A 13,561-nucleotide genomic window follows, 5' to 3' on the forward strand; every position below is an offset into this window, starting at 1 on the left:
TTGATTAAAGGAGCATGATTAAAAGTGAACACTAGATAATTTAGATTTTTTTTTTTTTTTTTTTCCTGGACTACTCCTGTGACCTCTGCTGTTAAAAAGAATATGGTTTGGTTGTTGTATGATGTTCCATAAATGTCACTGTGTCTTCTTATTTACGTCTCTCTTCCGCCCATTGAAGATAATTATTATTGATTCGTGCAATAATAAGCTGAGGTGCATTTGTATGATTAAAGCCATCCTGTGGCCCATTTGTTTGCATCAAGGTTGTGGAAGCCATTGATTTCTGAAGATGGTTTCTTTCACGAGGCTCAAGAACCAAGGCGCGCACACACACACACACACACTTGAACGTATTTTTTGATCAAAAATATCCTGGAAATTTATTGTATTATGTTGAACTTTTTCAGCTGGTGTAAGTAAGCTAGAAGTGTTTTGGAAGATAAAAAGTGGTATGATTATTTTATTTTCTTTAAAAACCCAAATAATGTTTTTTGCTCTTAACAAAATAATTGGACTTTTGTATTTCCAAGCAAAAGTACAGGTATTGTGAGATGAATCCACTGGGTGTTACACAAACAAAACAATTTCAACAATCCCAATCTGGCATAAAATCACCAACCTGGCAACCTGTCATTGACAACCTTGTACTGAAGGTCTCTCTGTACTAAGCAGGATTTCGGCCACAATAGGCCTCTATTAACTGTTCTTGCAGTTCCCATTGTTGACCACTAGGTGATCTATGCATGATTATCCAATCAAATGTACTGTAGAATAAAAATAAATGTCCTGGCAAGACTTTCTCTGCAGTAGCAGCTAGTTAGCGTTGCTTGTCTGTGTGTTTTTGGGTGAAAAACTTTCTGTGTACTATTCCTGTTTCCAGGCATGAGGTTGTGGTTATGTGACCAGAATATTTTTGCACATGAATCTCTTCATTGCTGGAATATGTTGCTTTATTTAACACAATTACATATTTAAACACCATCAGGACATCCTCACAAAAGTAAGTAAAATATGATTGTTTATGTCGTCACTGTTTACCATAGCTAACTAGGTAGTCTTAGGTTTATTTAGTTTCAGCAGTGGTGTGAAACTGTTGTCAAACTTTGACTAGTTTGTATATAATCCAAGTGCTTTCTAAATTCTTGTTTCTGAATGAAATAGGTCCAAATTGAATTGTAATTAAAAAGTAATTTCTTGGCAACTTTTATTTTCCTTAGATATTCCTAGAACAGCATAACAACATAATAACTGGTTTATTCCTTGAACTTTGGGATGCTTCATGAATCCAACTGGTGATCATAGCTCAAGTTATAGCTCTTGGTTCAGAAGGTCATGGGTTTAAGTCCCAGTGCTGCCACTGTTTAGCCTGTAAGCAATGCCTTTAACCTTCTCTGCTTAGAGGATGCAGTTACATGGTTGACCCCAGCTTCAGTTGAGATATGTAAAGAGAAGATATGTGTATATGTGATAAAGTGAGGCTGCTTCTTCTTCTGATAAACCCAACCTAGTTTGTATCAGTGGTGTTTAGGGACTGAAAAGACAGAGTTGCTGTCTTAAAGAAAGCCACATATCGTACTCTCTATTTCCTCCTTTATTTCCTTCATTCCTAATATCATGCTGCTGCTTGTTTGGCTATATATACAAGTTGTTTTGGCTATATACTGTATGCAAGTTGTTTTGGCTATATACAAGTTGTTTTGGCTATATATACAAGTTGTTTTGGCTATATATACAAGTTGTTTTGGCTATATACTGTATGCAAGTTGTTTTGGCTATATATACAAGTTGTTTTGGCTATAAATGCAATATTGGCACCTACTCATATTGAGTTTTTCACTCCATTCTTGTGAATCGAAGACAAAGCTTTGGTGTAGTCCGATAGACATATCGATGGGATGCAGCAAGGACGGCTGCCAACTGGCACGTAGGAAACAATGCTGTATGTAAGCGTGTGGTGTTCAGATAAGATTTGTCTCTCACTCTCTACATAACAGCATACATGAGTGCATTGGTGCTGGGATGGAATTGATCTTGACACATGCGTACATTTTCACACACTCTCTGGTGTTCTGATGTAGGCCAACTGATCAAGCAGATGGTTCTGGCCAGCCGGAGAAAGATGTGTGGTGTGTGGAAAGAAGTGTGTTTAATTAAGCATCATGTCAAGCAGAGTTGATTTTGGAGAAAGTGAAGGCCTCAGGCCAATTTTGTTTTTTCTGAGGAATGAGGAGTGAAACATTTGCTTAAAAAACAGCATGTTCTGAAATGTTTTATTCCCCTTATTTCTTGTTATTATATAACAATTTGACAACAATTTAGCTGTTGATTTTCTATTTGTTGGAGAACAACAGGTACTTGTATTCCTTTATCGTTACATTTAGTGGAATAGAACATCCAGCTGTAAGCAGTTTCATAACCAGTCTCTCTGTTGTAGTCAAAATCCAATCCTAGAAAGAAAGGACCGATGCATTTACAGGTTTTCATTCCATCCAAGCAGAAACCACACCTGAGTTTATGAAATGCGAAGATCAACTGAGTAATCAGGTGGAATCAGGTGTGGATCCAGCTCGATTGCAATGAAACTCTGGACCCACGTTCAGCCTTTTGTGGTTAAGATACAACACCCATGGTCTAAACCATGGTAAAGGCAAAAGAATGCTCAGAGTCACTGTCTACTTGCTTCTACTGTATAGAAATAATTCTACATATTGACCAAAATCATTCTATGTTTTGCAGTGTGTGAGGGCACCGATAACAAGCTCAGCACCCTGTCAGATCTGGACCAGCACTACCACACCCTGCGCAAGTTCTATGAGAACTGTGAAGTGGTGATGGGAAACCTGGAAATCACCAGCATCGAGCGGAACCGCAACCTGAACTTTCTCAAGGTGAGTCACACCAACATTTCCCCAAATGCTGAGCACTAAACATAACCAAGCACAACCTTGAATTTCTCAAGATGAATTTATTCTCATGAGGGTTAATGCTCATCAAACAAACTTCAACAAACTTAAAGGTGAATCACTCCATTTTTGCCCTGCCACCGAAAGATGAATAAGCAATTGATTTTTAACCCTTTAAGAAAAACCTGAAATATTTCATACCTGAGGTAGTTCGGATAAGCGATAGAAAATGAATGAATGAACCTCAACCCTACGATCTAAACCCACTAAACCTCTTAAAGTTTCATCCCAACCTTTAAACAACTCTAACTTCAGTTTCTTTCATGGAAAAATGTAACCTGTAAACACTGAATTTTCTAAGCTTAAAGCTCTAAACACAAATTATAAACAATGAAATCTCTAATATGACAATAGGCAAATCCATCCATCCATCCATCCATCCATCCATCCATCCATTTTCTATGGGCAATTTAAAGATGTCAGTCACCCTACAATACATGTCTTTGGACTAGGGGAGACCAGAGTACCCAGAGGGGGCACAGGGTGGAGCTGAGAATGTACCCCACATCCCTGGAGCTATTGTGCAACCGGAGATGGAGATTTTTATTGTCTATATTGTGCAAAATATTTGATGAACATGATTAAACCAGAGTGACCTAATCTTGCCCAGTCTGTTGTCCAGTTAATTAATGTTATTCTCTGAAGCAGAGTACTTACAACAGTACAAAGGGGATTTGAATCAAAGCACGACAGAAATGGTCGGCCATCTTTAACGGAGCATGACCCACTTTGGCTGTCCTTGAGGATTTCGCTGAGACTGAAACACAGACTGCTATTTGAGAAGCGATGTTTATATTCCTGTCATGAGCCCAAGAGATGGTCAAAGCTTCACAGAAGCACTGATGACAAAGCAGGAGCATGAGTCTGTTGAACCAAATTAAACAGAGTGATTATGATCGTTTACGGCAACCTGAAGTCTGCATTTGGATTTATACTTTAACTCGATTTTTCATGAAGCTTGATTTTTTACTAATTGCCCTGTAATGATAGATGAAGATGTATATCTTCATATAAGCCACATGATCAGTGAACCAACAATGTTGAACTTCAGTAGGACATCTTTTAACCTTCATAACTTGAAATCCCTGCTGTGGATATTAAACCATTTGATAATACAGTACATGCTGCAAAAAAACTAAACACATGTATGTTTTTACTTTTTTTCCCCAAGTAGCTCACTGAATTTTCACCCCTCTAAGACTTAACACAAACTTCCTCGAGCCTGTTTTTTTAACGAATATCCACACTTTTGATAACGCTGGCTGTTTCAAAATCAAAGTAGCTTTCATCATAAAATACCCTCTAATGTCCCTTTGCTAGTTTTTTCCCCTCTCGCAGCAAAAAAAAAGACGCTCTCATCTTGCTTTCCTTAAAGAGTCATTTGAGATTCGTTTTGAATCCAGTCGCAACACGATGAATTTTGTAAGAGGCGCTTCTCCAAGCAGCTGTAATTAGTGCATCTTTATACAAGCTCACGGTCAGCTATGTAATCCGAATGCCAAGCTGATTTCCTCAGATACGTAGCAAAAATGTTGATTAGCTTAAGAGGATGCAGAGATTGACGCTGGCCTGACAATCCTCTAAAGTGACTCGGTTCAAATTAGAGACACGTTTAACGTGGCAGGTTCTGTTGCTTTCTTTGGGCTGGTAAAATGCTTGGCTAATGAGATTGTATTGTTTGAATTTTGTATTAAATGATAAAGAAAAACAGCGTTAAGGTAAACTTTGTATTCTGCATATAAGGCTTTATGTAAGAATAGGAATAAACTCCTCCCCTTTTCCAAAAGTCATAACTATTTATTTGAATGTGAGTGTAATTCATATTTCCAAGTACATTGCAGTCATTTGTGTTTCATTTCATGCAAGTGATGTGTTCTAAAACGTTTTTATTAAATGATAAATAGATCTGTTAATAAATATGTTTTTATTTGTGTGCTGAAGAAATTCTAAACAATGAAAATGTGTTTTAAAAAAAATATATATTTTTCAGCTTAAAAAATTTTTTTTATATAACTTTTGACTTGAGGGGGACACAGTGGCTTAGTGGTTAGCACGTTCGCCTCACACCTCCAGGATTGGGGGTTCGATTCCCGCCTCTGCCTTGTGTGTGTGGAGTTTGCATGTTCTCACCGTGCCTCGGGGGTTTCCTCCGGGTACTCCGGTTTCCTCCCCCGGTCCAAAAGGTTGATTGGCATCTCTGGAAAATTGTCCATAGTTTGTGTGTGTGTGTGTGTGTGTGTGTGTGTGTGTGTGTGTGTGTGTGTGTGTGTGTGCCCTGTGATGGGTTGGCACTCCGTCCAGTGTGTATCCTGCCTTGATGCCCGATGACGCCTGAGATAGGCACAGGCTCCCCGTGACCTGAGATAGTTCAGATAAGCGGTAGAAAATGAATGAATGAATGAATGAATGAATGAATGAATGAATGAATGACTTAGATGGACTCAGACAGCAGAATAGTCTTCTTATTCTGTTGTAGAATAAATCCTGGGCACAGACTCACAAAATAAAAGACTGTTTCCAGTTAAAAAAAAACTTTTTATAATACATCTCAGAACTGTCGAGGTTTATGCAAATCCCCTTTGTTCAGGATTGTTATGAACATGAAGAGTGAAGAGTGTGACCCATTTCTTTTTTAATTTAATTATATATTTTTATTTTTATTGTTATGCAGACAAGCTACATCCAGGGAGGTTATTTTCATACGGAACCCACTCGAATTTGACACGACCCAACCTCTTACTTGATAATTACAGGAGCTGTAAGGTATAATCTGACTAATTACAGCCTGCGGTGTTCAAATTTTCTTACGCATTGTGCACCGTGTCATGGAATTGTAGTCCTTGCCTATTCTCGCTGACAGAAGTTTCACGTCACTAGTTATGGCGTGGAACTTTTTGTATGTGTAACTTTTCTTTGCAAAAAAAAAAAAAAAAAGGGGGCACATTCATGAACTTACAATAGCTACGTTTTTCCTTCTGGTTTTTGTGACCTCCAATTTGATATGAGGTGTAAATGTACACAGTTGTAGCTAATGCATATAATCAGTACCTGTTCTCTGAAAATAATCCATGATGCAGCGGGGTTAACACTAAAGTATTTTAAATTAATTATAAAACAACATATAATATTTAATATAGTTACATTTAGGGGGGCACGGTGAATATAGTTACATTTAGGGGGGCACGGTGACTTAGTGGTTAGCACGTTCGCCTCACACCTACAGGGTTGGGGGTTCGATTCCCGCCTCCGCCTTGTGTGTGTGGAGTTTGCATGTTCTCCCCGTGCCTCGGGGGTTAAGACATGCATGGTAGGTTGATTGGCATGCCTGGAAAATTGTCCGTAGTGTGTGAGTGTGTGAGTGAATGAGAGTGTGTGCCCTGCGATGGATTGGCACTCCGTCCAGGGTGTATCCTGCCTCGATGCCCGATGACGCCTGAGATAGGCACAGGCTCCCCGTGACCCGAGAACTTTGGATAAGCGGTAGAAGATGAGAGAGAGTAGTTACATTTTGTGTTTTGGAAAATACAAAACATGTTCCAGTTTGTCACCTACAAAAGTATATGGCAGATACATCAACATCAACAGTTATAAATCCCTGACACTGTTCCTGTGTGTGTTTACGCAGTCGATCCGTGAGGTGACCGGATATGTCCTGGTGGCTCTGAACCAGTTTGACTATCTGCCTCTGGAGAACCTGCGCATCATCCGTGGGGCCAAACTATATGAAGGCCGTTACGCCCTGGCCATCTTCCTCAACTACAGAAGAGATGAACACTTTGGTCTACGCCAACTCGGCTTCAATAACCTCACGGGTACTTATTAGTTTTTGATATTCTATAATTTTCTCTGTCTGTGTTTCTATCTCTGTTACTACTCTGTAATCTTTTCAATTGTGAATTGTTGATCAATTGTTGTGTGGTAATTGGGAATGTTTATCTTTGATTAATACAGAATGTACTTTAGGGTTTAATCATGTAAATCAGTGCTTATACCTTTCAAATTAAAGATCTGACAAGAAGTCGTATATTTCTCAATCACTTACAATTATTCGTCAGTTAACAAATGATTCGGTGAACACACTTGTAGTTTTAATGAAACCCTAATCACTTTGCAGTAGACTGTTACCGCATAAATTATTAGCTCTAATGGGATGTTTCGTGAGCTGCGGTACCTTGAGAACCCTGAACATAGCGATGCAGTTACGAATTTAGTCTTTCATCTAAATCAGCCGTCATTTCTAACTTTTGCAACGTACAATCCAAAGTCTTTCAGTTACTAGAAATTATATGGAAGAATCTCATGATTTTTCAACATGGTAGAACACTATTTCCAACCCAGTCCAAGTTAAGAACCTGTCACTCTCCAAAGAGCTCACCAGGATGTATCTACTGAGTCAATCTGTACAATGGATTAGGTCCAAACTCATCCATTGGTGAAATCCAAAATGACAAGCTGATGATAACAAGCTTAAACTCACCTACATATATGAGAAGCAGAAGATCTGGAAACCTAGAAACTAGAGCAGATACAAACTATATTGATTCTAAAAAATATAAGAAGACAAAATAAAATGAAAGATGATTAAATACAGTATAATGATTGTAAGAAGTGAAGTATACAGGAGTCTCCTACATTAACCCACACATTTTAATGCATCCATCCATCCATCCAGTCTCCTGTCCATTCAAGATCCTGTGTATCTATTCATCGGTCAACGCCATCCTCCCATCAATGCTCCTATCCATCTATCCATCCATCTATCTATCCATCCATCTTTCCATCCATCCAGCATTGAAGACACCAGTGTTATATAAAGTATACAAGAATCTCTTTACTCAACCTGCACATTTTTTAGACAAGTAGCTGAGACTTATACCCTATCCCTGCTTATTTCTGGTGTCCGTGTTACTTGTTGTCTTTTCAACAAAAAAATAAATAAAAAAAAGCCCAAAGAGCAGCTTTTGCTGTCAGCTTGATCGATGAGCTCGGGCAAATTCCATAAAGTGTGCAATATCCCCATAAACGAGCTGTCAAATGAATGACTGAAAGACAACCATTTATTTCCTCAAAGCACACCGACACATGGGACATTAGGCCCAAAAAGCATATGGGGCTAAACGTGTGCCGGTTCTTCTTCACTGCTTTCTTGAAGGTAAGCTAGGGGAAAATGAATTGGTACATTACCTCTATGCCACCTACAATATGCACTTTAATTTATCCTGGAAATAAATGACCTCCTACTAAATAATACTGGAATATGAGGTAAGAAGTTTCTTTTTAAATACAATTACAACTTAGAATGTACATTTCAGTATACCTGAATATATAAATGAGTTCTGTTATTCTGCATGTCCAACCATGCAACCATCAACCAACAAACATCCATCCATCCATACTAAAATCTGTATGTCAACCTGTCTGTCCATTCTTCCATCCATTAATAAACTTGTCCATTTAAACATACATTCACACATACAGTACATTCAGTACTTCCATCTAATCATCAATGCATACACAAATATATAGTTCCATACAATTATCCATTCATTCCTTCATCAAGCCATCCATCCATCCATCCATCCATCCATCCATCCATCCATCCATCCATCCATCCATCCACATGTAAGTCTATCCATACATAATCCTGTTCATTTCTACATACATGCACACAAACATACGGTACTTTCATTATCTATTCTTCCATGCATGCACAAATCTATAGTTTCATCCATCCATCCATCCATCCATCCATCCATCCATCCATCCATCCACCCATCTCTCCATTCATACATACATACATATATACATACACACTAACAAACCAACACTGATACATACAGTACATCCATCCATCCATCATCCATCCATCTCTTCATAGATACCATTGATCCAACTGTCCATCCTTTCACCAAGCCCTCAATGCTTCTATCCATCTAGCCACACATCAGATATCCTTACATTGACTGAATGCTCGATCCAATCAATTGTCCGTTCTCCCATGGATCCATCAATCATCCTATTCATCTGTCCATACAGTATGTCATCTATCCTCTAATCAATCCACTCATTGAGCCATCCATCCATTTATCAGTTTCAGCACAGTGTAATATTACACTCATAAATACATGTATATGGCAGAAAGAGTCTCTTGCCTTTAAGTAGAATCACTTTTTTTTAAAATGTGTCCTCTTTTTCTCGTTTTTGACTGTGTGATTTAGTGAAAACTCATTCATATGCATGGTGTTGAGTTCATTAATTCATTTTTAAATAATTCAGCCTTGACTTCTACTTAAATGTTAATGAGTCTCCAACAGCCAAGCCGATGCACTCTTCCTGAATCTCCTAATAAGTTGTTGATATGATACAACAAATCTTTCGTGCATAAATATTAGTTTGGCTCGCTGGCCTTACGAAGCGGTTGCAAATTCATCATGTGTACATTGGTGGGTCTTGAACTCCTTTCTTTACTGCTGATTAGAAACTAAAAGGCTATTTGGATATTTGGCATAATTATGATCCATTCAAGGGGGCACGGTGGCTTAGTGGTTTAGTGGTTAGCACATTTGCCTCACACCTCCAGGGTTGGGGGTTCGATTCCCGTCTCCACCTTGTGTGTGTGGAGTTTGCATGTTCTCCCTGTGCCTCGGGGTTTCCTCCTGGTACTCCGGTTTCCTCCCCCGGTCCAAAGACATGCATGGTAGGTTGATTGGCATCTCTGGAAAAAATTGTCCATAGTGTGTGTGTGAGTGAATGAGAGTGTGTGTGTGCCCTGTGATGGGTTGGCACTCCGTCCAGGATGTATCCTGCCTTGATGCCCGATGACGCCTGAGATAGGCACAGGCTCCCCGTGAACCGAGTAGTTCGGATAAGCGGTAGAAAATGGATGAATGAATGAATGAATGAATGAATGATCCATTCAGTACATTATTGGCATCTTAAAATTAACATCTTAACATGTGATAGTAAATGCTATGGTTATATCTGCATACTTTGTTAGCACTAGCTAGTAGGTCCTACTGACCATTAAGTTGTATGTTTGGACAATGTTGAAGCTAGATTTTAAAAAGTTGACAGTTTTCAATACATTATACAAAACATCTTTACTGACAAAACTTGTTTTTATCAATTTAGGAAATTTAACTGAATTCTCGTCCATCGATATTGTTTTTAACATATATGTCCCGTCAGAGATCCTGAACGGTGGTGTTTATGTGGATCAGAATAAGTTCCTGTGCCACACAGACACCATCCACTGGCAGGACATCATGAGGAACCCTCACGCCGAGCTTCTGGTGGTGCCGTCCAACAACAGTGGCTATTTATGTGAGTAAAATACTGCACACCTCATATCTGTATGAAGTCACTGATTCGTTCTTATTAATGAGAAATTGTGTGAAATGTGAATCAGTGAATGATTATTCATAAAAATGGAGATGATTTTGGAGCTATGATAATGTGATGAGTCTCTTCACTACAATGAGTTCATGGGATCTTTGTGTAAAAGGAGCTATTGTGTACAGTAGGTCTCAGGAACTAGAAGAAAAGGCATTGGGTTTGAACCACGGTGGGAAGATATGGTGAAATTCTGATGATTAAGGTGTGAAAAGAATATTGCCGATCTGGTACATCTGGAATTGAGTCTCTGCACTGATGTAATGGAGTTGAGATTTTTCGGTGATCTGTGAGGATTAGCTACAGCCTCTGGGGCCCATGACAAAGCAACTGAACATCTTCTATGTCCAAAGTCATGCATAAACACGTGACTGTGTGGTCCAGTCACGTCAACAAGACCATAAAAGGGCATCTGTGTCATGGAGTCTTCTGCTTCTTTGCCTTCAGGACGTGATTTGTCTGTTCAGTCTGGATTGTTTGTTAGTGTTCATTTGATGGTGTTAACAGTATCAGGTAGCTAAGCGGCAGTCGGCTGATCCCTCACCGCATCCAGGAGCCATTGCTTTCCACCAATGCTGCTCGTGGAACCCCTTTTAGTGGTCCTGGGAGACATATTGTATCTGAGGCTGTTTTTGAGCCCTTAAACTTACTGACTCTATAAGCGGTTGTTTGACTAGTTTTAACTTCAGGCACTGTGTGTAGACTCTTACTGCTTAAAATTTGCTTCTGGAATGGTCTGTACCCCAGACCGGATGGTGCCTTCTGTGACTGGCAAGCACTTTCATTGGGTTTTTACAGTTTGGACATGGACCCAAACCCAAGATCCCAGGTCTTTCAGGATTGATCTGGTCCTGGACAACATTTATCTGTGCCAGTGCATTCTTTTTCAGCATGGTGGTATTGCTATTGATGTTCTCGTAGCATCAATGCCATGATGCAGCATTGAGTTTCCATGAAAGGGAACATCTCAGGTTGCATATGTCCCGGTTCACTGAGGAATACAGTAATATAAGACCATGATTCACATAACCACACATCAGGCATGCCCAAAAAGTCCTCTTTCAGGCAAATAGAATCTGGGGAGTCTGCGATGTAGACATCTTTTTATGGTCTCGCCGATGCACCTGAACTCCCGCTTCCTGTAGAATTGAAGTGTTTCCACATGTGCCCTAGACACTGGTTTCTCATGTAACCGGTTAACATCCGTAACCTGAAACACTCTATGTAGAATCTCAAGGAACCTTTTGACAAAACAATTTGGAACCAAAATTCCCTTTGACAGAAATTCCCCTTTACAACAAAGTGGAAGGAAACATAAGCAGTAGCAGAGATTAGAGTTGGTCTGAAACTATTAAAGGCTCCTCTCATTAGTTAATGAGGCTAAGTCATAAAATAATATTCAGCACTTCCTGTGTAATATTTACAGTTACAGTTTTTAATAAGCCACGTGTATAGGTGTTAAATGGTACTTGACACTGTTTTCACACTAAATTAATTTCGACGGTTTTTCTCCCCTAATTACGCTGCCATTTGTATGTAATCGACTGCCTAGTAATTACGAAGCACATTTAAAGTAGGTCTTTAGTGAAGTGTAATTATTTTTAACAGACTCTGTTTTGTCAAGGGTTGTGCACACACACACACACACACACACACACACACACACACACACACACACACACACACACACACACACAGCACTGACTAAGAGCTTGAAATACCTATTAAAAGTATCAGCATGTTATTTTTACCTTATATGCTTTGTGGTCTCCCAGTAAAGCAACCGTAGCATTCTGACACTGGAGACTCCTTCTACAAATGTTAACACCTCCTATTTTTTTGTGATGAATTTCTTTCATGATGTTGTCGTCCATGACTTTTCTCCACAGGCAGACGCTGCCATCGACATTGTAACGGACGATGCTGGGGTCCTCATGAGGATCAGTGCCAAATCTGTGAGTACTCATCAATTTTTATTTATTTATTATATACAGTCATTATCAGTCATTATGGTTCAAATTTAGTGCTTGCTAAAGGTTACGGAATGGGATACGACATATCCCTACAACTGTGCATATGAAATTGAATAAATTAAAGCTATCATTATGTTGGCTTTGTAGAAGCCAACATTCTGTTTTCCTATTTAAGCTTAGACAAAAAAATATCAAGAGTAACTCCTCCTAGGGCTTTCGAGCCACATGAACCAAATTCGGATATGTTGTAGACGCTGGTCTGACGTTTGTTGCTATTGCTTTCCTAAGCGATCCGAGTACCAGTACTTCCGGTACTGGGTCTCAAAGTGGCCTTTTTTCCCATAGACTCCCATTATAAACTTAGGAGGTTTATAACTCAGCAAGCGTTCGAACTATCTACACCAAGCTCGGCCAGCTCCTTTAGGGTGATACTCTGAAAAAAGTTTTAAATTGGTGTACCGACTGGCCTTTCAGTTGTCCCGCAGCCCCGCCCCCAAAATATGCAAAATCAAAAAACTTTTTACAACATGGGCATGTGACATATGAAAACACTCAGAACAATGGGGGAACATCCTCAAGAGTATTCGGATGACGTCACATCCTCATCTCCATTTACCTCCAAATGTTTTGGCACCCTAGCTTTCTGTCTACTTGCTTCCAAAAGTAACACTGACCATTATGTCCACTCGCCTCCAAAAAGCACCGGCCTTTGCGAATACTTGCATCGTCAAAACAAACATCAAAGTTTGTCGTGACGAACTTTACAAATCTAGTTTTATTTATAATTCGTACAAGAGAATTTGCTATAAGAATAAAAAAAATATGCAAAATGTAATATACTGTAATATGATATTACGTTGGATCAAGTGCTATTCTATAAATGGATCATGGAACCATCTTCTACCATGTGATATCTTCTGTAGAAATTGAGTTTTATATTTATGTTTCATGTCATCCAATTTTTTTATGTTGCATTGTGTAATATTTAAGAGCGAATTTTTTGGAGTTTAAACTCCGGTTAAAGGCAGAAAATTTTGGCCACTTCAGAAGTATGAAATACTCTAAATAACTTTCCTTGCTCAAGTAATCAACATTTGGACGTTTTTGAAAGCTAAGGACAGCCATGTCATTCTCTACTGAAGCACTTACAGTATTAGTGTCAGAGATTTTATTTGGTAAAACTCTTTCTCTGAGCTGTGAGATAGATCTACATTAAAGGGGAAAAACACAAAC

At 39.0% G+C, this 13,561-nt stretch overlaps 1 protein-coding gene across 2 annotated transcripts in view; it reads left to right on the forward strand.

The window, feature by feature from the left end:
* Positions 1–13,561, forward strand: part of erbb4a (erb-b2 receptor tyrosine kinase 4a) — a 91,224-nt gene that overhangs the window by 54,711 nt on the left and 22,952 nt on the right. For both annotated transcript variants that reach the window (XM_047803646.1, XM_047803645.1), the window contains exons 2-5: positions 2,737–2,888; positions 6,589–6,775; positions 10,152–10,286; positions 12,245–12,310. In XM_047803646.1, the coding sequence (XP_047659602.1) occupies positions 2,737–2,888; positions 6,589–6,775; positions 10,152–10,286; positions 12,245–12,310 (540 nt within the window). The remainder of the gene's footprint in view (positions 1–2,736; positions 2,889–6,588; positions 6,776–10,151; positions 10,287–12,244; positions 12,311–13,561) is intronic.

This window comes from Tachysurus fulvidraco, chromosome 18, assembly GCF_022655615.1.
Source record: "Tachysurus fulvidraco isolate hzauxx_2018 chromosome 18, HZAU_PFXX_2.0, whole genome shotgun sequence".
NCBI classification, from domain to species: domain Eukaryota; kingdom Metazoa; phylum Chordata; class Actinopteri; order Siluriformes; family Bagridae; genus Tachysurus; species Tachysurus fulvidraco.